The 24112-nt window shown below is 37.2% G+C and overlaps 7 protein-coding genes across 10 annotated transcripts; 3 read left to right on the top strand and 4 right to left on the bottom strand.

The window, feature by feature from the left end:
* Nucleotides 1-420: 420 nt before the first annotated feature.
* On the bottom strand, nucleotides 421-2689 carry LOC104745424 (actin-11). The gene is made up of 5 exons (XM_010466659.3): nucleotides 2361-2689; nucleotides 2024-2093; nucleotides 1516-1909; nucleotides 780-1393; nucleotides 421-676 (listed from the first exon to the last, which is right to left on the bottom strand). The coding sequence occupies exons 2-5, from the start codon at nucleotides 2081-2083 to the stop codon at nucleotides 611-613; spliced, it is 1134 nt and encodes a 377-aa protein (XP_010464961.1). The 5' UTR covers nucleotides 2084-2093; nucleotides 2361-2689; the 3' UTR covers nucleotides 421-610.
* A 756-nt stretch (nucleotides 2690-3445) lies between these two features.
* On the top strand, nucleotides 3446-6805 carry LOC104745423 (metal tolerance protein C2). 3 transcript variants are annotated; one of them, XR_015582769.1, is made up of 10 exons: nucleotides 3446-3944; nucleotides 4374-4482; nucleotides 4740-4779; nucleotides 5073-5149; nucleotides 5287-5375; nucleotides 5702-5771; nucleotides 5903-5936; nucleotides 6036-6186; nucleotides 6279-6368; nucleotides 6463-6805. XR_015582769.1 is itself a non-coding variant. In XM_010466658.3 (10 exons), exons 1-10 carry the CDS (start codon nucleotides 3530-3532, stop codon nucleotides 6562-6564), a joined length of 1182 nt encoding a protein of 393 aa, XP_010464960.1. In that variant the 5' UTR covers nucleotides 3446-3529; the 3' UTR covers nucleotides 6565-6805. The 3 variants fall into 3 exon arrangements, 2 of the variants coding, with proteins under 2 accessions (XP_010464960.1, XP_087345615.1); XM_010466658.3 differs by having other exon boundaries at nucleotides 5898-5936; XM_087489489.1 differs by having other exon boundaries at nucleotides 5069-5149; nucleotides 5898-5936.
* Nucleotides 6806-7138: 333 nt separating this feature from the next.
* LOC104745421 (tetraspanin-6) lies at nucleotides 7139-8885 on the top strand. Its single transcript, XM_010466656.3, has 3 exons — nucleotides 7139-8103; nucleotides 8220-8536; nucleotides 8692-8885. Exons 1-3 carry the CDS (start codon nucleotides 7612-7614, stop codon nucleotides 8729-8731), a joined length of 849 nt encoding a protein of 282 aa, XP_010464958.2. The 5' UTR covers nucleotides 7139-7611; the 3' UTR covers nucleotides 8732-8885.
* A 120-nt stretch (nucleotides 8886-9005) lies between these two features.
* LOC104745422 (uncharacterized) lies at nucleotides 9006-13315 on the bottom strand. Its single transcript, XM_010466657.2, has 12 exons — nucleotides 12743-13315; nucleotides 12580-12638; nucleotides 12352-12441; nucleotides 11976-12269; nucleotides 11562-11701; nucleotides 11231-11318; nucleotides 10692-10880; nucleotides 10224-10385; nucleotides 9780-9973; nucleotides 9539-9689; nucleotides 9261-9426; nucleotides 9006-9181 (listed from the first exon to the last, which is right to left on the bottom strand). Exons 1-12 carry the CDS (start codon nucleotides 13113-13115, stop codon nucleotides 9117-9119), a joined length of 1971 nt encoding a protein of 656 aa, XP_010464959.1. The 5' UTR covers nucleotides 13116-13315; the 3' UTR covers nucleotides 9006-9116.
* A 213-nt stretch (nucleotides 13316-13528) lies between these two features.
* On the bottom strand, nucleotides 13529-16010 carry LOC104745420 (protein trichome birefringence-like 1). Its single transcript, XM_010466655.3, has 5 exons — nucleotides 14960-16010; nucleotides 14668-14860; nucleotides 14382-14575; nucleotides 14140-14298; nucleotides 13529-14057 (listed from the first exon to the last, which is right to left on the bottom strand). The coding sequence occupies exons 1-5, from the start codon at nucleotides 15697-15699 to the stop codon at nucleotides 13700-13702; spliced, it is 1644 nt and encodes a 547-aa protein (XP_010464957.1). The 5' UTR covers nucleotides 15700-16010; the 3' UTR covers nucleotides 13529-13699.
* Nucleotides 16011-17382: 1372 nt separating this feature from the next.
* LOC104745419 (uncharacterized) lies at nucleotides 17383-19923 on the bottom strand. Its single transcript, XM_010466654.3, has 3 exons — nucleotides 18687-19923; nucleotides 18502-18581; nucleotides 17383-17645 (listed from the first exon to the last, which is right to left on the bottom strand). Exons 1-3 carry the CDS (start codon nucleotides 19593-19595, stop codon nucleotides 17552-17554), a joined length of 1083 nt encoding a protein of 360 aa, XP_010464956.2. The 5' UTR covers nucleotides 19596-19923; the 3' UTR covers nucleotides 17383-17551.
* Nucleotides 19924-22193: 2270 nt separating this feature from the next.
* Nucleotides 22194-24105, top strand: LOC104745418 (DNA-3-methyladenine glycosylase-like). Of its 2 annotated transcripts, XM_087489689.1 has the most exons (6): nucleotides 22194-22555; nucleotides 22747-22818; nucleotides 22907-23030; nucleotides 23289-23359; nucleotides 23576-23633; nucleotides 23720-24105. In XM_087489689.1, the coding sequence occupies exons 1-6, from the start codon at nucleotides 22271-22273 to the stop codon at nucleotides 23887-23889; spliced, it is 780 nt and encodes a 259-aa protein (XP_087345815.1). In that variant the 5' UTR covers nucleotides 22194-22270; the 3' UTR covers nucleotides 23890-24105. The 2 variants fall into 2 exon arrangements, with proteins under 2 accessions (XP_087345815.1, XP_087345814.1); XM_087489688.1 differs by lacking the exon at nucleotides 23720-24105 and having other exon boundaries at nucleotides 22271-22555; nucleotides 23576-23638.
* The last annotated feature ends 7 nt before the right edge of the window (nucleotides 24106-24112 follow it).

Raw genomic sequence — 24112 nt, 5'->3', positions numbered from 1 at the left:
AAATTAGGTTCGATGTTTTTGTCTGTTTGTTTGATGCATGGTAGTCGGAGTAGCTGTCATGTTCAAGTTCAATCTTCAGTTTAGAACTTGTTTCCATTGTTTTATGACTAGCACTGAATTCCATTGTACTCTCTGTCTGTGATACTGAAGCCAAGCGTGACAAATGTTGAACATGCCATGTCGATGTATTAAAGGGGATTGAGTTAATAGTGCTGTTTTGGCTGGCAGGTCACAATCACAATTCTTTCACACTCCAATCATGTGGTTAGGCTTACGATTCCTTTTTTTTAGAATTAGCTTTTGGTAAAGAACTGAGACCTCTGGCCTTTACATATGAAATATGAAACCCCTTTAATTAAAATTATATAGCACGCCAAATCCATTACCTCTGGTTTCATCTTTGAGAGGGAACATTAAGAGTAAAAGAAAGAGAAATAAATAAAAAATAATTTTTTCCATTACAGAATCACCAAAAGAGAAGGACAACAAGAAAGAAATGAGGTGAAGAAACATAGAAAACAAAAGAATGTTCTGTAACCAAGTCGATCGATGAACAAAAGGCTTTACCAATACGGAAACAATCTTTCATCCCTTCGATTTAAGCATAAACTTAGAAGCATTTCCTGTGGACTATGGATGGCCCTGACTCATCATACTCACCCTTTGATATCCACATCTGTAAAGCAACAACATTGTGTATGATTAACAAATTTCAAATGGGTAACAAAGTAAGTAAAAAAGCACAAAAACTCATAGAGAATAAAGAATGAAGATATTACCTGTTGGAAGGTACTGAGGGAAGCTAAAATGGAGCCTCCAATCCAGACACTGTACTTCCTCTCAGGTGGTGCAACCACCTTAATCTTCATGCTGCTTGGAGCCAAAGCAGTGATCTCTTTGCTCATTCTATCAGCAATTCCAGGGAACATGGTGGTTCCACCACTGAGCACAATGTTTCCATACAGATCCTTCCTGATATCAACATCACACTTCATGATGGAATTGTAAGTGGTCTCGTGAATACCAGCAGCTTCCATTCCCACCAAAGATGGTTGGAACAGAACCTCAGGGCAACGGAATCTCTCTCCTCCGATTGTGATCACCTGTCCATCAGGCAACTCATAACTCTTCTCAACGGATGAGCTTGTGTTTGCCGTCTCCATCTCTTGCTCGTAGTCAAGAGCTATGTAAGCGAGTTTCTCTTTCACGTCCCTTACAATTTCACGCTCTGCTGAGGTAGTGAATGAGTAACCACGCTCGGTTAAGATCTTCATGAGGTAATCAGTGAGGTCACGGCCTGCAAGGTCCAGACGCAGAATGGCGTGTGGAAGAGCATATCCTTCATAAATTGGAACAGTGTGACTCACACCATCTCCAGAGTCCAACACAATACCTGGAAACATACAAGACAAGTAAACATATGATACGATCAAGAAAAGGGTATTACCCAAAACGTTCAATGCATATATATAGTCAAGTGATTAAAACAATGGTGTTGATTGAAGATCTTCTTACCAGTAGTACGACCACTAGCGTAAAGGGAGAGAACAGCTTGGATAGCGACATACATAGCGGGTGTGTTGAAGGTTTCAAACATAATCTGAGTCATTTTCTCACGATTAGCCTTGGGGTTGAGAGGAGCCTCTGTAAGAAGAACAGGGTGCTCTTCTGGTGCAACACGAAGCTCATTGTAGAAAGTGTGATGCCAAATCTTCTCCATGTCATCCCAGTTGCTAACAATACCATGCTCAATAGGATATTTCAACGTCAAAATACCTCTCTTTGACTGAGCCTCGTCACCAACGTAAGCATCTTTTTGTCCCATACCAACCATCACACCAGTGTGGCGAGGACGACCAACAATACTGGGGAATACAGCTCTTGGTGCATCATCTCCAGCAAATCCAGCCTAAGGAATTGGCAAATAATAAAGGACGACTCTTATAAACAAGAAACAGCAGCATTGTATCAAAAAGATTTCAGATTTACATCGTAACAAAAAATTTGTAGGTAAGTTATTTACCTTAACCATTCCGGTTCCATTGTCACAGACAAGAGGCTGAATGTCTTCACCATCTGCCATTTTCTATTTCCTGTAAATTGATTCTCAATAATATTAGCATCATAATTGAACGTCAAATGAGCCCTTTATTTGAAACATGCCAAACAAACAGAGGAATCTTAAGATCTCAAAAGAAAAAGTGTTACAATAAACGTAAGGGATATATACTAATGTAAGTGTTACAATAATAAAGAAAAGCTCCATAAACGTAAGGAACATATACTAAGGAAGGAACGGGATTGATATGATGAAACCTAGGACGTTAAAATCGATGATGAACATTATGGGAATGTTGTACCTTTGGTTTGAGGGATCTCTGAGAGGAAACCTGGAGGAGGGGTGTGTCGTGTGTGTTGTTTTGTTTGAGAGAGAGAGAAAAAGAAAAAACAAAAGAGAAACGGAGCGAATGAAGGGGAAAAATGTGAGCCTGAGAATTGAAGTTTAAAAAGGAAGAAAGGCCACTCCCCATAATATGATGAAGAAAGATCTCAGCCGTTGATTTTTTTCTGAATCTATCTTTGAACGAAGGAGGACCCCACGACCAGTCACGTTGTTGGTGGAAACAGCTGTCTTGTCTTTCAAAAAAGTGTAGTAACTGACATAAATTTAATTAATTAATATTTCGATATTTTGGTAACGTAACCGTAATCTCTTTATAGAGAGAGACTCTGTAAAGTATTTAATGGGCTGGAAAATGTTCCTTAAGGGGACATCTACCTAAAACAACCCCTTATTAATGGGCTGGAATTTGTTTGTTTACATTTCTTATATATTAACCGACACTGTTTATGTTTACCAAACCTTTTTCTTTTGTATATCTAGTGGGGACTTGGGGAGTAGTGGTAGTTGGACTTGGAGAACAAAAAAAAGAAAAAACTGATTAGTTGGACATAAAATGAAAACGTGTATTCGTTTCACTCTAGATTCGACTCCTTTTGTCGTATGCTGCTCAATAATACACACTGAGGTTGTATTGTCCGGTCATTTCATTACAAAGCACAATATGAAGTAACCATGTCCCCTGAGTTATATATCATATGCAAGGGCCGAGCTGATTTATCCGCTGAGCTAAGTAGGCCGACTTATTTATGGGATTGTCAGACGGTTTGAAGTCTGCTTTTGTCAGGCTTAGGCCACCTCTACAATTAATTTGACTGTTAAAAATCGGCTATAATTGATCCTGATCACTGTTAATATGACTATGGTAGTTTGAAACATATTTATAAACCCACCACACCCGTCCGTAAGGATTAAGGCGTGTTTAGTGCGGTCAAGCTTCTCAACTTTTTGGACGATTTTGGGCTTTAAAAAGTCTATATGGGCTTTCGAACAGTAGCCCATTGACTTTACTGTGTAAAAGCAAGCAGGGTTTTGTGTTTGACTGTTGATTTTTAGTATTTTGCCAAAGTTGGAACTCACTCAACTGGAAAAATTGTAACTTTTCAAGATCAAACCAAGAAAAAAAAAATGGAGAGATCCGTTTCTTTTAATCCTCGATGCGATAACGAGCTCCCGAATGATCGGAGCAGTGATGTCGGATACACTACAAATGATCGGAGGCTTGCTTATTCCCGCTCGTTTCAGCAATCACACGGTCCACGAACTCCGGCGTTCACCGAGGCGGCTAAGCCTTTTCTCGATAGGACGGTCTCGAGCATCGATATGCCGCCGGAGATTTACTCCATCGACGGAAACGATGTGTTTTTCGGGGATGGGAAAGAAGTAGAATTAGGAAAAGGGTCTGTTTTGGATATGGTTTGGGAGGTTTTTGGTGTAGTGAGAAGTGGGAATCGGCAGATGAAGAGGCTGTTTTTGCTGATTGCGCTTAATGTGTTGTATTCTACAACTGAGCTCTCTATTGGTCTCTTCACTGGGCGTGTAGGTACGATATGGTTTCACTTCCTCTTTTGTTTTAGGATATTGAATCTTTGCAATAAGTTGTAATTGGTCGAGTTCTTGATATTTCTGGTTGAAGTTGAATTATAACAGCTAAAGCTGCAAAATTTAGGCTCAAGTATTTAGTTGATATAGACTAAACTGTGGAACTAAGTCTCTGGGATAGTAGAGTTTGTTGAGGCCTTGATTATGGAGAGCTTTAAGATCTGGTTTCTGTTGCAATTGAGTCATACTATAAAGGTTTTTCACAAGTGTCAACCAATCTTCTGTTTCTGCTGTCGTAGTTTGTTTAATGAGTTTTTGCTCAGTGCAATAATTGGTGCTTGTCAGAATTGGTTTGTTTTGTTCCCTGCTCCGTTGTCATTTTCCGTATTTACTAACTGTGCTGATTTTGTTGTTTTATGGACTCTTACAGGTTTGGTCTCCGATGCATTCCATTTGACATTTGGTTGTGGGCTCTTGACATTTTCTTTATTTGCAATGGCAACTTCAAGGAAGAAGCCTGATCATGCTTACTCATACGGGTAAGTGAATTGATTGGCTCAGTTGGTGAATCCATTTTCTGGAGATATTGGTTGGAAATTGGAATGTATGTTTTATGGTAGTTAACACTTCGCTACTTAATTTGTGAAAAAATAATGATCTTCTTTCGTTGGATCTAGATTAGTATTAGATGGGGGTTACTAAGGTTCTGTTCCTTCGAAAGTCCATCCTTTGTTGTTTTGGTAGGAGATTGTAATGGCTTGATGCTGAATTGCGCATCCTTGTCTTTTTTTTCCAGGTACAAAAGACTTGAAGTTTTATCTGCTTTCACTAATGCTGTAAGTATGTTCTTAACTTGTTTTAGATGTCTTTTCCAGCTTTAATTTGAGGTTGCAAAGGCTTTTGTGCCATGTAATAAAATAGGTGTGTTAAGAGCTTAACTCAGTGGTCTTTCCTTTACTGTTGCTTATACAGAATATAGTAATTTACAGGTCGTTGTTAGAAATTTTTGGACTTCCATACATTATGAAGACCTTTCTTTTTGTTTTCCCTTCATTGTGTCATTTTCTGTAGCTTCTTTTTTTTTGGTTAACACTTTGATATGTTTAATATTTGACATATGTGTAGACAGCTGTTTCTTATGTTCATGTCGTTCTCCTTAGCTGTGGAAGCTCTTCATGCATTTATACAAGATGAATCAGAGCACAAGTAAGTCGCCTTTTTTGCAAAGACATGCTTATGAGTTTCTAGATATATATCTGGCAGTGGCACTTACAAAGTTTACAGCTACTGTTTCCCTCTTGCTCCTTTATATTAGTGTGAATTTTTAATATTCTTTTATGTAGGCATTATTTGATTGTATCAGCGGTAACAAATCTGCTGGTGAACCTACTAGGTGTTTGGTTCTTTCGAAATTATGCTCGTGTCAATATTGGTATGTATTCACTGCTATATATACATGCGCAAGTTCTTGTTAGACGTGTAAGATTTGATGTTCATACTCTGCATTATATGATATGTACAAATTTTTGGCGGCTTTGGTATATTTCATTTGTAAAATTGGCCCCCCTCTCAGTTTTACTGTAAAGCCAAAGACGTAAGGGTGTTTGGTTAGGATAGAATCAGTACGGGTATTAGTTGAAATTGGAAGACAGTATGATCAACTATCATGATCTGGCCAAGAGAATTCGTTACTTCTTGAAATTATCTGTCCCGTCTTTACATTTATAAACCACAATTTACATTCATAATATGCTGCAGTCTACAGAAAAGCAGAAGATATGAATTACCACTCCGTTTGCTTGCACGTCATATCAGATTCCATCCGCAGGTGTTAAATCTCTCTGCATTTCTTTATCTCAAACAGAGCAGTAGAGAGCTAGTTTGAAAAAATACTTCTTTTTGTATGGGACTTATATCAGCAAACATGAAGTTTTCGTTGCTGCTTTCTTTTCAGTGCAGGTTTGATACTGGCATCTTGGCTCCTCTCTCTCGGGTAATTATCGCTTTCTTTGAAGGAGCTCACTGAACAAACGTGCTGTGTTGCTTAACCTCTTACATTTTCCTTTTCCTCCTCGTGTCTTGAATTTTTCAGGGTTGAAAATGCAGAGGTCCTATGTTTAGGATTGGTGTCGGTTACAGTGTTTATGCTTGTTATGCCACTCTTCAAAGCCACTGGTGGTATCTTGCTTCAGATGGCACCCCCAAACATTCCTTCTTCGGCATTAAGCAAATGCTTGCGACAGGTTTGCTCTTTTCCATATATTGTTTCCCGAATGTGTACATATTTGCCATAATTGATCAAGCCGGGCTTCTCTTCAACTATCTTTCTGTACAGATTACTTCTCGAGAAGATGTCATAGAGGTTTTACAGGCACGTTTCTGGGAGGTTGTGCCTGGTCACACTGTTGGTTCACTCAGACTCCAGGTACTCACTTCTTCTTTGCTTTCATATCAGTTAAAACTTGAGATCACAAAAGGAATGGAAATGAATCGGTTTGTTGTTATGGCATCGGTGGTAGGTGAAGAGTGGAATAGATGAAAGGCCATTACTGCAATATGTGTATGATGTTTACCATGATTTGGGTGTACAAGACTTGACCTTGCAAACTGATTACACTTAAGCTGCACCTGCTTCTTCTTTGTTTTTAAATACTGATCTGAGGATTTGGGATGTATACTAGAGATTATGTTTCTATAGGAAAATATTTCTTGGTTTCAAGTTGTAACTTTGTTGTTGCAATCTTATTTTGTATGGTTTCCATTTGTGTCTTTTGAACCACACAAGGACCACAATCTTTGTATCTTTCAAGTTTGTGGATATTTTGGCTAATTGCAAATTAAATGACTTTTTTAGAAGTCAAATGCCATTTGGAAAATGTGAAAGTAAAGTGCAAAAGATTACATAAACTATGAGCTGAGACAAGATTTTAGAATTCCTTCTTGTTTATATATGAAAAAATGGAAGTGGGGAATCAAAGATTACATTATGCTATATCTAAAAAAACCTAATATTCCAAGAAATGGGCCAGTAAAAGCATCTTTAAAAGATAAATTCATCGATTACGAAATCATCGCCCGTCCATGTCTATATTATTCTTTACTTACTCCTATGCTTCATTCAGCATAGCACATTTATTCTATTCCACTTGTGATCCATCATCCATTATATAAAACCATGATTGCAGTTTTTGGACTATAAGCTAGAAAATTATGTATATATTATGGTGTAGCTTTTAAAGTACTGTACATATATTTTAATAAAGGCACTACTTGATTTTCTCTTGGTTGTGGTCTGCTCTGTACCAACTCCAACAACAAAAACGTATAAAATAGAATAATAAACAAGAAACAATTGTCCAAAAGGACACTTTTATTTGAAAAAATATACGGTTTTAATGTTATTGTTTAATTGATTCAAATCAAGAGAGGACCAAAGTATATGAGCATGAATCATCATACCATTAACTCTAAACCTTTTCCCTTAAAAAAATTCCCAATTGATAAGAGAGAATCAAAAGCAAAAAAAGTAGAGTTAAACCAATATAATAAACTAAAAGATTGTAAGATAAAGCTGATGAAATTCACATTGCAAGAAGAGACTCTGCTTACAAAAGAAAGAGAGATAAAGAGAAGGCAGAGTGTTAAGTCTCTTATTTCTTCTTGAAAACATGTACAGATTCAGCAACACAGTGATTGGGGTCTTAAACCTCCTCACCTTACTAGCCTCGATACCGATCATAGGAACCGCTCTATATAAGGCAAGAAGCAGTACGACTTGCGAAAACTTCCTCCAGACACCGCTACTCGTAATAGGATTCATCATACTCTTAGTATCGCTTGCTGGTTTCATAGGAGCCTGTTTCAACGTGGCATGGGCTCTTTGGGTGTACTTAGTGGTCATGATCTTCCTCATCGCGGCTCTAATGGGTCTAACGTTGTTTGGTCTGGTGGTGACGAGCCAAGGAGGTGGACGGGAAGTTCCAGGGAGGGTTTATAAAGAGTATAGGCTTGGAGACTATCATCCATGGTTGAGAGAGAGAGTTAGAGATCCTGAGTATTGGAACTCCATTAGAAGCTGTATCTTGAGTTCCAAGACTTGTCTTAATATTGAATCTTGGACTACACTTGATTATTTCCAAAGAGATATGACTTCTGTTCAGGTTAAACCTAAGACTTTGATTTTATTTGTCTCTGTTTCCAAGTGTCTTTACATGGTTTTTCAAATAGTTATTTTATAACGTATCAAAGCCGTGACTAATAAAAAGTTACAATGCAGTCGGGATGTTGTAAGCCACCGACGGCGTGCACGTACGAAGCTGGAGTGATTGATGGAGGAGAAGATTGCTACAGATGGAACAATGGAGTGGGGATGTTATGTTACGAGTGCGATGCTTGCAAGGCTGGTGTGCTCGAGGAGATCCGTCTCGACTGGAAAAAGTTGTCTGTCGTCAACATTCTAGTCCTCGTCCTCCTCATCGCGGTCTATGCCGCTGGTTGCTGCGCCTTCCACAACACTCGCCACGCAGCTCATCCTTACCATCCCTCCGATGATAACCGCATGACCAAAGTCCGTCCTCGTTGGGACTATTACTGGTAACACCTTGTCTCTCTATCTCTTACCAACTATAGTATAGTAATAGATTTGTTACAAATTATACTATATGATTAGATATTTTCATTAATTGATCTGAATTGAGATCTTCGAACTTTTTTTGACAAATGCATTTTCGTACTCCTTTTTTAATCAGGTGGAGATGGTGGCACGAAAAGAAAGAGCAGCTTTACTGAAAGCCTCATTGTCTTTTTTTTTTCAGTTCTTTTGTTTCTTCAACATTTTAATTTCAGCAAACTGAGCTTAAGAAAACCCAAAAGATATAAAATGTTTGATGTAGTTCTGTTTCTACAAATCATCAAGAGTTTAGTAAACTAGTAAGATTGGATACGAGTGCATGAGTATATTATACATATATGTATATATCTTTGGTCGTATCACTTGCGAAATAATACTCTAGAAAAACCATTAGTGTTTACTATTCCTGCAAGTTTACTTCAAACAAACAGATTAGGTTGCAATGGAGACTATCATTGAATATATAACTTTTTTGAACAGTTTTGAACATATATTTTGATAGTAATTTTTTTTCAATACAACAAAATGTTACATATTCCGTTATTATGTTCTTCTGGTTGCAAGATTTCTGTGACGAGTAAGACCTGCCACTCTCATTGTTCCTCCACCTGCAGAATTTCCCAAAAGTTATACAAATACTGTCACTATTTTTAAAAAGAATTACAACTTCATGCTTAAAACTCGTACCTCCATTTTTGTCAGATCTTTTACGGCTGCGCCAAAGAAGCCTAATTGGAGTCCCAGCAAAGCCTGCATCAGTACGTAGCTGTTTCTCCATATACCTTCTGTACGTATCCGAAAAAAGCTTTGCGTCGTTTACAAAGAAAACAAACGTCGGTGGCCTTATTGCTGCCTGCATTATGCAACCACTTTATATACATACATACAAACAAACCTGAAAAGCCTCTAAAGCCTTTTTTCTTTACTGCTAATAGAAAACATTGGGAGATGTATGTTCTTATTACCTGGGTGCAATAGTAAACGCGGCCTCGCTTGCCTCCACGGGTTCTTGGAGGGGATTTAAATGCAACTGCTTCTCTTATCACTTGGTTCAATATGGCCGTACTAAGTCTTCTTGATCTCTCCTTTTGAACCGTCGCAGCAGCAACCACAATACTACATTTTAATCATAAAATACCCAACATACTTAGTAAAACCGGAGTGTAAGATTGATAACAGTTTCTGAATTATTTGAAGGAGACTCACTTGTCAACACTATGGCCGGTTATTGCGGTTGAATAAACAATGGGTGCCCATTTGAGGGAACGGAGCTTCTCTCGAACATCGTCCTCGTAATGTGCAGCAGTCTCTTGGTTTTTGTTCGGTATTGTATCCCATTTGTTTACAACAACCAGACATCCTTTTCCTTCTCTTTCTATTCTTTCTGCAATCTTCAGATCCTGTGTTCACAATAATATAACCATTAAGAAACGAGTAGAATATAAATTTCATATGAGTTATCATTTGTCCTTGGTTGCAAAAGTAAGGTACTTTGGTGTCATCAAATCTTTGACATTCTAAAACTGTGTCAGTAAAATTGTTGTTGGACAGGGAAATAATTTGTATGGTTCAGCCCTGTCTATACCAAAACCGCATGCTATACAATTGCTGATGACAAACATTCATCAGTGTCAGTTACTAGTGAGATACCTGCTCTGTTATGCATGCCATGGCTTCAATGACAAGGGCAACAACATCAGAACGACGAATTGCTCGAAATGCACGATTCACTGACATGGCCTCTGTAGTGCTGCCTGATGAAGCCACAGACGACTTCTTCCTGATACCAGCTGTATCTATAAGCCGAAACTTCTGCAACACAGTTCATAATCAAATTTAAGGGTTATATTCAGCGAATGCATCTTTGGTTTTTCTCGTTTTTCATTCTCACTGCTCATAATCAAAGTTCAACAGATACCAACTCGACAATGCTAGTCCTCGATGATACCTAACCAAATTTACTTCAATTCTAAGAGTTAACGCATAAAGTAGATGCCAATTAGCATATAATAAAAAGGCAGACGCTTCAACCAAATTTCAAACATCAAACAAGCCTTTGGACCATTCACCAAAAGAAAACAAAGCCACAAAAAACACAACAGACAAAATTGAACCAACCTCCCCATCTGGTCCGGTAAATTCTGCATCTATAGCATCACGGGTAGTGCCACTAACAGGGCTAACAATTGTTCTATCCTCTCGGACAAGTGCATTTAAAATGCTACTTTTGCCAACATTTGGCCGACCAATAATTGCAATGGCAGGAATGTAGTTTTCTTCTTCTTCCTCTTCAATGTTCTCCATGATCTAGAAAAATCATTGAATCATATGGGTGCAAAAAATGTTAGAAAAGGTTTGGATAAACTGATGCCAACTGAACATACTAGTAAGTTCTCAATGCTACCCAAATATTTGAAGGAGATGTACTTGTCAACGCTATGGCCAGTTATCGCAGTTGAATAAACAATGCGTGCCAACTGAACATACTAAAAAATGCATAAAGGTCTTTGATGAATAGCGGATGAAATATCAGAAACAGTATAATGTGATACAGAATATGTCCATATAAAGTCCAGAGATATCATAATCAAATATTGCCAATGTTTCATATTCCTGAACAAACGTTTTTCTGAAAGAAAGAAAAGGCCATTACAAACCTCGAGTTTATTTAGCCCAGAAATAACAAGATCAAGCAGCTCTCCTGTTCCAGTTCCCGACAATGCAGAAATAGGGATAGGTGTGAACCTGGAAATTCCACAATGAATCAATGCCACATAATTTGTAAATGAAAACACAAAAAAGTGCACAGAACCAAAGGAACTAAAATGTTTAGCAAAGCATTTTATCTCCAGCTAAACCACAGCTACCAACCCTTCTCCAGCAAAATCTCATAAATTAAGTTGGATAAACCACTCACTGGCACTTAAAATAAAGGTGGAACCTAAAAATAGACGCTATAATGGGAGTTTAGGATGAAAGTCAATTTACCCTAGAGTCCAAAATTCGGAAGCCTGCATGAGTCCTTTACGTGGTGATTCACATTTGTTCACCGCGAGAATGATATACTTATGTGAGTAGTACTTCCGCAACCAGTCTGCAATTTCCACATCTGCACCTGATGGCCCTGCCTGCGTATCAAGCACCAAAATCATTACCATATATAATTGAAATGGCATGATAACTAGGAAAAACTCATTTGAGCTTTACAGTAAAAGAATTCACAAAATCAACTTGATATATTCTAGATATAAGTCACAACTTTCTTGATATTTGGTGATATCTTCCACTAAACATGAACTCCTATAGAATATCTCGTCTATGACTTTGTTTTCTGGCAGGACAAGAAAAACCTAACAGGGAGAAAGGGAAATATAGTAAGGAGATAGAACATAAGCACAGAACCTGGCCATCAACAACGAAAATAATAACAGCAGATTCATCCACAGCCGCTGTAGCTTGTTTCTCGATCATGGAAGGCATCCTTGCAATAGCTGCTTCCCTAGAGCTTAATGGAATACCTTCCATGCCAATGGTGGTTGATACATTCAGCTCTTCAATGACACCAGATGGTGACTTCGAAACAGTCATAACTCCTCCTGTGTCTACCACCACAAATTCTTGATCACCCCAATACGATCTACCATACAATCGATCCCTAGTAACTCCAGGTTCATCCACTACAATAGCTCTATTCTCCTGCAACGCATTATAAGTACAACTATGAATGATAAGGAAAAAAAAATAAACCTGAATATATTTAGATGTCAGCAAAACTTACCCCAACAAGTCTGTTGAACAAAGCTGATTTGCCGACATTAGGCCTTCCAACTATTGCAACTCTCTGGAGAAGATGCTCAGGTATCTCCTTCTACATAAATATTTTGAGGCAGCAAGGAAAGTATACAGTTTTACAGGTCAGTCATTTTAAGACATAAATTGAAATACAAAACCCACAAGTAGGAGCCTTCACTGAAAGAAACAACAAATGTATAAAAAAAAAACTAACATTTTTGGCTTGCCTTTTCCCCTTTCTACGAGTTTCCTTGCCCTCAATGAGCTCATCCTCTGGAAACATCAAACTATGATCATCATTCACAGTCATTGGGGACACATACAAAAGTAGACAAATTGCAAAAACAGACACAACAACAAAAAGGTGAAAGGATTACCGAGTTTTAGTTCACGAGATAAAGTAGTAGCGTAGTCTCTAACGATAGCTCTAGCTTCTTTTTCAAGAACAGAGATATCGATAGAGTCGTCTTCAATGTCAGAATCATCAGCGTAGTTGTCTTCAGCGAATTGATCGAATTCCTCGAACTCTAGCTCTTCTTCAGCAGAGGAACCATCCAGAGTTGCGGAAACAGGGTAAGGGAAGCGGGAATGCGAGTGTTGGTGAGAGTAAGAGAGAACAGAGGGAGTTAAAAAGGATAAGATACTCGACGAAGAAGATGGTGAAGAAGGAGGTAAAGGAGAATAAATCCTAGAAACTGAAGGAATGGTGAAGAAGCCTCTTGTTGTCAACGAATCAAGTAGACTCGCCATTTTTGGCAGAGCAAAAGAGAAAGAAGAAGAAGAAATTGGCTAGAGGTTTTATCACTTATCTTTCTGGGTTTTTGATGAATCCGGAACCGGTTCAATTACCAAAACCGGACTGGATACGAATAATTTGAACCGGTTCAATTAGAATAGCCGGTTATATCAAAAGTCTTGTCTTCTTCTTCATCGGAAAAGAAAATTAGATCATCAGACATTAACTCTTCTCTAAGGTTAAGGTTAGGTTAGTTCTTTTCTCCCAATATTCGCGCTTTTTTTTTCTTCTCAACTCTTCCCTTAGGTTAAGGTTCCCTATTTGTATGTTTATGTTCTGTTACTTATTTTGTACAACAATACATTAAAAGTTTGATCCTTTTCTAACAATACAACAATACATTAAAAGTTTAGGTCAGGCATATATATGCTGCAAATCTTTACTATTTCATTGTAATCAAAAAAGCTATTTACAATCTCAAACCTCTCCCATGAATAGGGGTTTACAATACACTAGTGTTTCCTCTCTTTTTAATCCATTAAAGCTCTGTATCCATCTAAAATGATGTGGAATTGTGGATTCAACTACAATGATATATCTAAGGTTTCCGCCGTCTTTTGCCGCCAAGCTGGTTAAGTTTAACGAGCAACTCGGCGTAGAGAATTTCGTTCCAAGAATCAGGCACCCCAGGGAGGCACCAGTGACTACAGTCTTGGTACAATAACGGTGATTTACTTTCTTCAGCGGTTAGTTTCTGTTTCCGGTATATAGACGGGTGAGCGTCCTTCCTGTAATCTGTTAACCTCGTTATGTTGAGAAACGTGACAGGCGCTTTCATTCCCCTGAGAACTCTTTCAAGTATTTCCATTTTCAGCATGTTAGGAGCTAGGTAAGTCTCGTTCTTTATCGGTTCTGTTTCATCATCGCATGCTCCTCCCGCATTCCATTGCCCGCCGCTGCAAATAATAATTCAAACCAATTTAACAAAGCACACTTTTTGTGACTAGTAAAACCACCACACAGATTCTCGAGTTTTACCTGAAATGTGAGGGGGAGTAACCACGAAAGAAAACAAGTGATTTCTTTGGATTCACATTCTTATCAACCCATCGACCCCAAGTTGTCAATGCTTTTCGGAAAGCTTCATCCACGTCTAGTTTCGGGTAAACATTGCTCCCTTCTTGATAATAATCCTCCCTGATGAAAGCATCCAAAAACCAAAAAGACAATAAGACAACAACAATCCCAAATAAGGGACCAAACTAGTAGTAAATATATACCCTTTGGAAGTTTTATCATGAGTCCACCAATGTCCGGTATTGAACACAAGAATATCAGCTCCTTTGTACTGTTCCGATGACTTCCCAACCAAATCTAACCGCAAAGTCTCCTTCTTCGTCCCGTTCTTGTCCATAATTTCCCATTCTCGAACCAAGAAAGGCGATGCATAGAACTCCACAGTGCAATTATAATCCTACCAACCATAAAATCAAACTATTAACACTCAAAAACACACAACAATCAATGAAAAAAACGATTTCTACAGCTAAAAAAAGAGAAACCTACTTTGAAAACGAAAGAGTACTCAGCTTCCCAACGGAACTGATGCCTTCCATGAGCCTCAAAGATTTGACTCTCATCTCTCACTGATCCTTTAAGAATACAAACCAAAGACTCCCACATGTTTCTATTTAACGAATCTCCAACAAACACAAGCCTTCTTCCTCTAATCATCTCCAGCAATTTCCCTCCATTTAATCTTTGTACATACAGTATATAGATTTACATACACATCAATCATTTATATTATCTGCCTCACCATAGAAAGACAAAAGTAACCAAGTTGTTGTCTTATTACCTTGGTAAAGTGCATTTCTTTGGTTTCCACTTCAACTTCTGGAATTCCACGTCAGGTCTTCCGTTGAGAATACAATTAAACTGTTCATCGATCAGATTACACGAACCTGGTTTGTAAAGCGGATACGAATCGTCTCTGACCCAATCTCCCTCGAAGAACTCGCAATCCTTCAGAGACTCGATCTCTTTTCTCATCGACGACTTCCTCCTCTGTTTCCGCTTCGGTGAAGCAGTGGAATTGACGGCTAAAACCTCCGACAAAGGTGGTCTCCTCGCTCGTTGTTTGTCCAAATCTCGAACAGTATCATCACCAGTCTTGTTGTCAGGACACGAAATGTTTTCCTTTGCATGATCTGTCTTGAAATGAAAAGTGTTGTTTTTAGCAACCGGTTCTGTTTTCTCAAAGGTTACGTTTTTAGTAACTGCCGCGAGATTTTCCGGCGACGGTGCTCGGAATGTGGTGAAATTGGAATCGAGGGTCGACGACGGTGAAGAGTTGGATAGATTCGTGACAGTAACGTTAGGGAGAACATACGAAGAGATGGAAGGAGCGACTGTGATGGGAGAAGGACTAAAGGCTAAGAAAACAGTGAAGGCAACGAATGTTATAAGGAAGGCGTAGACGAAAGTCGAGGTTTTTCTCGGTTTCACAGCGGAGAAAAAGTTTTTGATTTCGACGGTTATGGAGGAGAAGGCGGAGACGCCGTGGAAAGGCATATGCTTGAAAGAGTCCGACGCCATGGTCAGGGTCAGGGAGTTTTTCTTTTTGGCGCGTGGGAATCTTTTCACTGACTCGTTTTGTGTTTTTGTTGGGAGTTCAGAGAGAGAGGAGAGAGGAGAGATTAAAGAATGAGTCTTTTTAGACTGAGAGACAGTGTGAAAAAGAAGAAAAGAGTCTTCTTGTCTCCGTCAATAAATCTCTTTATCTAGAGACTTGAGAGAGGTGTTTGTTCAGTAAAGTGGTCATTTTTATTTGCTTCGGAATCGTCGCTAAGTATGTTTCTTTCTTTGTTATATCTGTCCCCTTGTATTTGGAGACTAACTACGAGAATGCCACATTGTTATTGTGACTACGCCGATTTTGGAATGTTGAGATTTTGTTTTTCTATTACATTTTGGAATGTTATGAGATTTTTTTTTAAGTTTTCTCAAAAGGCATTTTGTGTGGCTCAGATGAAAACATTAATTTGTATTTACTTTTTTTTTGTGACGAATGTAGGAAAAAACATACAACATATTTGGGAGTTTCGTTGGGCGAGGAAACAAGAAAACGACTAATAATAATTCAGATAAATACGAGTTTAAGCTTAAGATATTTCATTTTCTCTCTTTTTTTTGTGTGTGTAAATTCTTGAGAGAAAAAATTGATGTTTTAAAGAAATAGGAGCGATTAGATTAATTCAATTCGTATCACATGAATTACGCGAGAACATTTAAATTTACAAAAATTCATTAATCTTCGGAATTCGAATCTTGGATCTGATGTAACTATATTAACTTTTTGGTCAACCATATTTAAAACTAATCTTTAACACTAAATCAGTCGTTTTGCTAGTTTTAATTGTAATCTACAGTATATCTCAAATGCTAGTTTCAATGTATGTTAAAAATTTTGGTTTCCTCATTTCTTCATTCAAACTGTTTTTATTACTATTACGTTATTTTTTGGGTAGGTAAAATTCAACTGATGCTTAATGTATGTCATCAGTATGTGTATCTGTATGTATCATGTATGTATATATGAAAATGAGATTTTTGAACTTTATCTTTTTCCATTATCTTTTTTTCTTAAAACTCTTTTTGAATACACACACTCCTACAAATATATCGCTACAAAAATTAAATAGACTCTCCAGTAAACACGTATGGGAAACGTAAATATTGATAGCACTGACGGAATCTGAATATACATAAAAACATATAGGAAACATAAGGCATATTAGGCCGACGAAGTAATAGTCTCTTCTATAACTGCTGAATTGTGAATCTGAAGTTTTATCTATATACGTATGTTGATTGATAAGGTGTGGTTGCTGCTGCATGCGCAATAATTAAGTAGTTCCCCATTTAATAGACTGCAGAAAAGCTGAAAGTGAAATGATCTCTGTGCATTTCGATTACCACATGGCAATTCCCACAAGCTATCCCTTGACGATGTGTCCATTAATTGTGTTTACAACCATCAACAGAGCCAACTATCTACAGTGTAACACATTTTTACTAACATCATCTGTGTCCCATAATATAACAAAGCAAACATTGTATAAGTATTGGCTAGTTTTCTTTTTGCTCATTGCATTTGTACTAACTAAATCTAACTATGTAAATTAAAAATAATATAGACAACATTCAAGTATAAAATTTTATATATCTAACAGAAAGACCAACCATGTAATATATAAACCAAGAGAATAAAGAGTGAGATTTATATAAGTTCAGGGGAAATCCATTAACTAAAAAGGTGAAAAACTTCAAAAATCATACATTTTGCATTGTTCATTGGTCCCTTTTGTTTGAATTGAAATTCATAATCAACTTATAGATAAAGCCAATGCTGATTTCTTTTTGTTTATTTCATAATCAAAATCATTAATCACATTCCAAATCCAAAAACTGCACGGATCCTATGGAATATTAGATCTCTCCATCCTCTCTCAGTGTTTTCCACCACAGTCGCATTCCCATACCTGCGACAGTCAATGAAATCAACAGACAACGTAAGTTACATCACCATAGTCACATTCAACAACAGAATCATTAACTCGTCTTAAGACAGAGGCCGTATACCAAGCTAACCCAACTCGTTAACATATTTGCTTCACATAAGGAGGAATCAAACAGAATATGGACAACCATAGACATATTAAATGTGTCTCAATACACCTATTATTATTAATAAGCTAACGAGTGTCCGCACATAAAACAACGAACAAGAGTTCTATCATCAACATAACCTAAGAGTTAGTGGCAAATATATAGTAGACTGACCCAGACTTGTGAGTCACTGGGAAAATTTAAGATTCTCTCTATTAAACCCATGGTCCTATATGAGTGTTTATATTATATACCAACCAATTTTAGCAAACAAGATTTGCTAGAGGGACGCAAAGGCAAGTCACTAGAGGGAAGACTAGAAGAGTTCATCAACTACATAAGTCACTAGAGGGAAGACTAGAAGAGTTCATCAACTACATAAGGCTATATACAGCAAGTTAATCATTGGCAAGAGGATGAGCGTAGATAGTAGAGTTAACAATAGTGTCGGCCACTGATAAATTTAGTTGGCTTAAATAGTCCCTAGGTATATTAGCTTTCTACATCGTTACGAAAGGTCGATCTAAAACCAAGCTATAAAGCAGTCCAAATTTCAGAAGAACTTAATGCATTCTACCAAACACAAAACATGTCACTCACTGCTCTTAATGAAGAATAGCATGTTAACAGTTAACCTTAAAGCTCCATTCTTTTTAATCCTAATGTCAAAGTTCAGACTCAGAATCAAGAGCAACTCATTCTAAACATGATGCCATAAGTAAAACTAACCTGTCCTCTTCAGGAACGTCAGTGTGAGTGAGATTGACAACAGTGACTCCTGTTTCAGGCTCCTTGAAAACAATCTTCACCTGAAATGTCAAAGCAAAAGCCAACATCAACCAACCACAATCAAATCCAAAATCAGGGTAATACGTTTGGCCATTCACAAAAGATAAACAATCACCAAAACTAACCGTTGAATCAAGACCATCAGGCCAGCTCCCAAATCTCCACTTCTGAACAATCAATTTGCCTTCTTCTAGCTCCACATTCATTCCAGTGACAGACCCATCAAAGAGACTAATCGGACCATTAACATCTTTACTAATCTTAGCATTGCTCTGAGTGAATCCTTTCCAACGATTCTCATCCATAAGAATCTCATACAAATCCTTAGCTCTGCAACTAAACTTCTCAGTCATAGTAATAGTCTTAAACCCTTCCTTAGTCTTCACAGTCTTCTTCTCCTTCACTACCTTACTCTCCGCCACAGCAGCAGCAGCAGGGACACCACCACCAGACTTCTCCACCGCAACTGAAGCTGATCCAGCCACTACAGATTTCGGCGCAACCTTCTTCGTCTCCAACTCATCCCTACAAGGACCTCCTTTAGCCATAGCCTCAACATAAACCCTAACCTTCTCCAGAATAATCGATTTCCCCTTCTTCACCATAGCCTCCTTCAAAGTCTTCCCAATAGGTCCTTCGTCCTTCACCGTAAACCTAATCTCCGGATCTTCATCAGCATTCTCATCGGAGATATAAGGCATATCAACCAATCCATCAGCTTTCAGCAGCGTCTTGCCATCGGAATCTTTCGCCTCACCTTCCCAAGACAAAGAGACGTTAAGCTCGTAGCCAGGGATGATCTTCCCCTTGCGTACATTGACATAAGCCTCGCCTTCGACCTTGTCGATCTTAGTGACTTTGATGAATAGATTGCCTTCGCCGGCGAGGATGTCAACGCCGGTGAATTGTTTGGTGAAGAAGTTACGAGACCATTCAAGGCAATTGGTTTCGGACCAGTGCCAGTTATGGACGTTGGTGCCGTCGGGTCTGTCTTCTACGATCCATCGTTTGTCACCTTCGCCGAACTTTGCCATGGAGATGGATTAGGGAAAAGATAAAAGCTTTATCAAGGATTGAGAGATTTAAAGCTACTGAGAGAGCAGAGAAGCAGAGAGACGAAGAAGTTGAATTCGTTGAGATTTGGGATTTAGCAGCTCAAACTAGGTAGAACCACGTTTTTAGATTAATGAATCAGGCAAACGAAGCCTCTAGAATAAGGGTTTTTAATTCTCTTTTTTTTTTTATCCAATTGAGAAAAGAAAGAATAAAAGATGATTTTTTTTTTTTAACAAAAATAATTTTGAAACGCTTTATCAGAAGAAGTCTCTAGAATGTTAGAAAAAAAGTGCTTCTAGGGTTTCCAAAAGATGTAGATGTTACTTAAAAAAGAAAAAACAAACAGGGGAAAGCCAAAATTTTTATGTTGGAAGCTGCTATAATCCAAAAAATAGAAATATGACCTAAATAGTAAATAGAATGTAAAAATTCAAAACCTACGTTTTATATAAAAGTAAATAGATAAAATAAAACCTAAAATTATAAAAAATATAATTATAAGATAAATTATATATAAATATACCATAAAATTCAAAATTATAATATTGTTTACTTATTTTAATTTTTAGTTGCTATATCACAAGAAAAATATTACTTTTTATATAAGATAAAAATGATTGTGAAAATTATACAATTAATTACTGTTTCTAAAAAAACTGTAAATACTCACCTTTACATAAAGAAAAATATTGTTGAAGTAAAAATAATAAAAATAAAAATAGATCGTCTCATATTTTTTCACCAATCAAATAATTTATTCAAAAAGACTGTTATTGTAAAATATAAGATAGAAGTATGTAAGATTAACATATGCGTTTTTGTAACTAGAAAAATGTTAAAGTGAAGAGATATATAATATGTTATTTAATGTGTTCATAAAGACAATATGTTGGTAGTAGTAAAGACTAAAAGCTATATTTTTAACAGTAAAATATATTTGTGTGTACAAATATACTTTTAGTGGTAATGTAGACAGTAGATTTGTAAATGGATATACAGTAGTGTAAGATAGAAAAGAAAAAAACTATTTGCTAAAACTAAAAGTATATCTCCTTACTTTTATACATTGTTTTTACTTACGAAAAGAATTAAGGGGGGGGTGTATTCAACTTGACATTTTAAGTGATTTGTATAAAATTTACAAACTATATGTTATTCAATCATGGATTTTAAAAAGTCTCCTGAAATCCACAGTTATTGAACTGATGATTCAAAAATCTATTTTAAAATCTATTGTTATTCAAAACAGTTTGTGGATTTGGATTTTAATAAGTTTTTGGGATTCTAGAGGGATTTTAGAGGATTTGTTTAGTTAAAAATACAGAAATCCAAATCTCATGGTTTTAGGTGGGATTTCAATGAATTTTAACATAAATCATATCAAATTCCCTAAAATCTATCAAAATTCCAAATTTCCTAAATCCCATAAAATCCTCCAAAATCATGGTTTCAATAACTAAATCTAAATATATATTCTTTGTTATATTTAATTTAATTTTATTAACTTTGAACTCATTTACAACTATTTTCTTTAACTAAAAGTGTATCTATACTTTTTTTCAACCAAACAATAAATTAAAAGAAAATTCCCCAGTTAGTTGCTCAAGCCAGAGGGAAGGGGTTTACGAAAGAAACTTTAGAGATAAGAGAATATGAAGCAAAAGCAAGACAATCCGCCTACAAATTTGACGCACGCAAGATCCAAGAGATGGAGAATAGTGGGAAAGACTCTAGCGAGTTAAACTCATCGAGCAAGTAGGAGAAGGACGGCCAATCATGAATGCTCATTGGTTGCTTTCCAATAACCATTAATTTGACAACAAGGTGAAGAAACCTGGACATCCGAAGACAGAGATGGAGCCGACATGACCGCCGTAAAAGATAATGCCTCTTTCCATGCTAACTTATCGCCCAAAGCCTGAGCAATTATATTATTCGTCTAAACCTTAAAAAACTTTTTTATTTATGACCTTTCAGATTGCCCATAAAAATCATGGTAATTGAAGAAGTTGATGAGGATCATCCTGTTGAGAAACATCCCTCCAGAAAACAAAATCCAAATTTGAGTATTACAAACCCTCTGATGAGACCAGAATTAGAGATAAATCCTAAACTACCCACAAGTGAGGGTATTCAAAAAAAAATATGATTAATAGTCTCAACCACAGATTCGCACCTTTTAGACCAGATATTTACATTGGACACCTCAGTGTATCTATTTACTTTTATAGATAGCTTTTACTTACTAAAAATACTTATTTTATATTCTTTGTTAAATTTTATTTATTTTTAAAACTCTAACCCTGCACGTCGGGCGGATCCTAATATAGTTTCTTATAAAACATGTGATTTGAACAGGAATTATACAATGACGATACATTAGGCATAAGTGCAATGATTTGAACAGGAATTAGACTAATTGCCGTTTGTGAGTTTATGACATAAGGTGCAATTCCGCTAGGATAAGCAACAATATGACATTGGTGCCAAATGAATAACCATGAGTCAGTCTTGGTCTTTAAAAAAAAATATTAACAACCAGACTACAGATTGTTTCGGACAGCATAAACATCATCACCCGCCAAATATAATCAACGATTGAAGGTCAACGTTGGCACAGTTTTGTTAAAAAAGTCAAAAGGTTTTCTATAGAATGAAAAGGCCGACTCGTAGATCGAAGCGGGTTGATGAGGAATCGGGAGGACCCAATGTTACAAACCCCCGAGTAGCAGTAGTCCTACGGACACGAAAGACAACAAACTGTTCCAAGACTCGAGCCGTTCGGGTCAAACCCGAACTCCCAAAGTCCCCCACCACCTCCGACTCCGAGATGAAGCTAATGCCTCCTGAGTTCTTTCAAATCGACGCCCTTGATCTTGCGCCACGTTTGCTTGGGAAGTTCCTGAGGAGGGACAACGTCGTGCTGCGAATTACAGAGGTCAGACACACACACGACGATTCTGTTTTTTTTTCTTCTTCTTTTTGTTTCCTGAGAAAGGAAGGATGATTTAGGGTTTTGCTTTGGGATTGTTTGATTCTCTAATTAGATTGTTTAGTAATTTGGTATTAGGAAGATACGAACAACAATTGTAGTTTACAACTCTCTAATCATGTTCCTCGTTTTGGTAGGTAGAAGCTTATAGACCAAATGATTCAGCTTGCCATGGACGATTTGGGATCACCCCACGGACGGCACCAGTTGTTAGTTTTCTTCATTTTGCTTGTTAGTATTTACTTACATACAAAATGATGACTTGATCTGAAAAATGTGGTTTCTACTACTCTTTAGTTTGGAGCAGGAGGACATGCTTATGTTTATCTATGTTATGGTCTCCATATGATGCTCAATATTGTTGCTGATAAGGAAGGTGTTGGAGCCGCTGTTTTGATACGGTCTTGTTCTCCTGTTGCCGGTTAGTTAATCTGTTCACATTAAACAGTTTTTAAGTTCTGATTCTTGAGCGCTGAAACTTTGCTCGTTTCACTCTTTTTTGTTTGTTTGAGGCCTTAAAGTTGCATCTTTCACTGGTTTTGGATTCATAGAATGATATCTTTAATCAAACATGTTTCAACTTACTTATCAATTGCTTGATTGATACTGTTTTTACATCTAAAACTGGTTTTATCAATCTTTTGTTGGCTTAGAAGGGTGATATGGTGACCATATGCAGGACTTGAGACCATACAGGAACGCCGTGGCCTGAAAACTGACAAACCCGTTCTTTTAAATGGACCAGGAAAGGTTTGTCTGATCTCTTCTATTTTAATTTTACAGCTTGCATTAGCCCTACAAATCTGCAATGCAGAGACTCGATTACTCTGCAATTCATATGCTCTTCACTAGATTAGAAAAGATGTACCAGCTGAGGAACGTTTAGGTCGTCTTGATATAAACAATGAGTATTCCTGGTAAGTCCTCTAGCATAATCAGCTTTTGTTAACTGTGCTTCTTTAGCAGGTGGGACAAGCGCTTGGACTCTCAACAGAGTGGTCTCATCATCCACTTTATTCTCCTGGTTAGTCCATACACCAAATCAGTTAATGAAGTAAGTAGAGTAGACTTAGACTCTCTCTTAAGAGACTGTTTAATGAATGGACATAGGAGGATTGGAGCTTCTGGATGGAGGAGAAGACGTGGAGAAAATAGTGAGTGGTCCTCGCGTTGGAATAGATTACGCATTGCCTCAACGTGTCAATGCCTTGTGGAGATTTGCGATTGCTGACACTCCATGGATTAGTGCTCCTAAGAACACTCTTAAGCCTCCTCTCTAATAACTTCAACTCAAAACTTCTTTTTGTTTTGCCTCTCCTTTGTAAATACTAAAATGGGAAATGTAATAATGTAATAATAACTCTTTGGTGTTATACTGTTTCGCCAGAGTGTATGATTTATTGATTTGGGTTTTGTTTATCCAAAAACAAACAATTGGGACAAATTGGGAAATTGGAGAAATATTTTTACGCTCCCCGAAACTTTCTTTATTTATTCTTTTGC

Source organism: Camelina sativa, chromosome 15, assembly GCF_030686135.1.
Source record: "Camelina sativa cultivar CO46 ecotype springtype chromosome 15, ASM3068613v1".
Lineage (NCBI taxonomy): Eukaryota > Viridiplantae > Streptophyta > Magnoliopsida > Brassicales > Brassicaceae > Camelina > Camelina sativa.
The sequence above is the reverse complement of the archived record's forward strand: the minus strand, read 5'-3'. Positions and strand labels throughout refer to the sequence as shown.

Bases quoted from the DNA above. Each gene is read 5' to 3' on its own strand.
- LOC104745424 (XM_010466659.3), bottom strand. From the start codon at position 2,083: ATGGCAGATGGTGAAGACATTCAGCCTCTTGTCTGTGACAATGGAACC. The intron at 1,394-1,515 runs GTAAGAAGATCT...GTATGTTTCCAG, and splicing joins CGCTAGTGGTCGTACTACTG to GTATTGTGTTGGACTCTGGA. The intron at 677-779 runs GTAATATCTTCA...GTTGCTTTACAG, and splicing joins CCCTCAGTACCTTCCAACAG to ATGTGGATATCAAAGGGTGA.
- LOC104745423 (XM_010466658.3), top strand. From the start codon at position 3,530: ATGGAGAGATCCGTTTCTTTTAATCCTCGATGCGATAACGAGCTCCCG. The intron at 4,780-5,072 runs GTAAGTATGTTC...ATGTGTAGACAG, and splicing joins TATCTGCTTTCACTAATGCT to CTGTTTCTTATGTTCATGTC. The intron at 5,937-6,035 runs GTAATTATCGCT...TGAATTTTTCAG, and splicing joins TCTTGGCTCCTCTCTCTCGG to GGTTGAAAATGCAGAGGTCC.
- LOC104745421 (XM_010466656.3), top strand. From the start codon at position 7,612: ATGTACAGATTCAGCAACACAGTGATTGGGGTCTTAAACCTCCTCACC. The intron at 8,104-8,219 runs GTTAAACCTAAG...GTTACAATGCAG, and splicing joins GAGATATGACTTCTGTTCAG to TCGGGATGTTGTAAGCCACC. The intron at 8,537-8,691 runs GTAACACCTTGT...TTTTTTAATCAG, and splicing joins CCTCGTTGGGACTATTACTG to GTGGAGATGGTGGCACGAAA.
- LOC104745422 (XM_010466657.2), bottom strand. From the start codon at position 13,115: ATGGCGAGTCTACTTGATTCGTTGACAACAAGAGGCTTCTTCACCATT. The intron at 12,270-12,351 runs GTAAGTTTTGCT...AATGCGTTGCAG, and splicing joins TGTTCAACAGACTTGTTGGG to GAGAATAGAGCTATTGTAGT. The intron at 10,386-10,691 runs GTTGGTTCAATT...ACTGTGTTGCAG, and splicing joins TTACCGGACCAGATGGGGAG to AAGTTTCGGCTTATAGATAC.
- LOC104745420 (XM_010466655.3), bottom strand. From the start codon at position 15,699: ATGGCGTCGGACTCTTTCAAGCATATGCCTTTCCACGGCGTCTCCGCC. The intron at 14,576-14,667 runs GTAGGTTTCTCT...TATGGTTGGTAG, and splicing joins AGTACTCTTTCGTTTTCAAA to GATTATAATTGCACTGTGGA. The intron at 14,299-14,381 runs GTATATATTTAC...TGCTTTCATCAG, and splicing joins CATGATAAAACTTCCAAAGG to GGAGGATTATTATCAAGAAG.
- LOC104745419 (XM_010466654.3), bottom strand. From the start codon at position 19,595: ATGGCAAAGTTCGGCGAAGGTGACAAACGATGGATCGTAGAAGACAGA. The intron at 18,582-18,686 runs GTTAGTTTTGGT...TTGACATTTCAG, and splicing joins CTGATGGTCTTGATTCAACG to GTGAAGATTGTTTTCAAGGA. The intron at 17,646-18,501 runs GTTAGTTTTACT...TGACTGTCGCAG, and splicing joins GACGTTCCTGAAGAGGACAG to GTATGGGAATGCGACTGTGG.
- LOC104745418 (XM_087489689.1), top strand. From the start codon at position 22,271: ATGAAAAGGCCGACTCGTAGATCGAAGCGGGTTGATGAGGAATCGGGA. The intron at 22,556-22,746 runs GTCAGACACACA...TCGTTTTGGTAG, and splicing joins TCGTGCTGCGAATTACAGAG to GTAGAAGCTTATAGACCAAA. The intron at 23,031-23,288 runs GTTAGTTAATCT...GACCATATGCAG, and splicing joins GTCTTGTTCTCCTGTTGCCG to GACTTGAGACCATACAGGAA.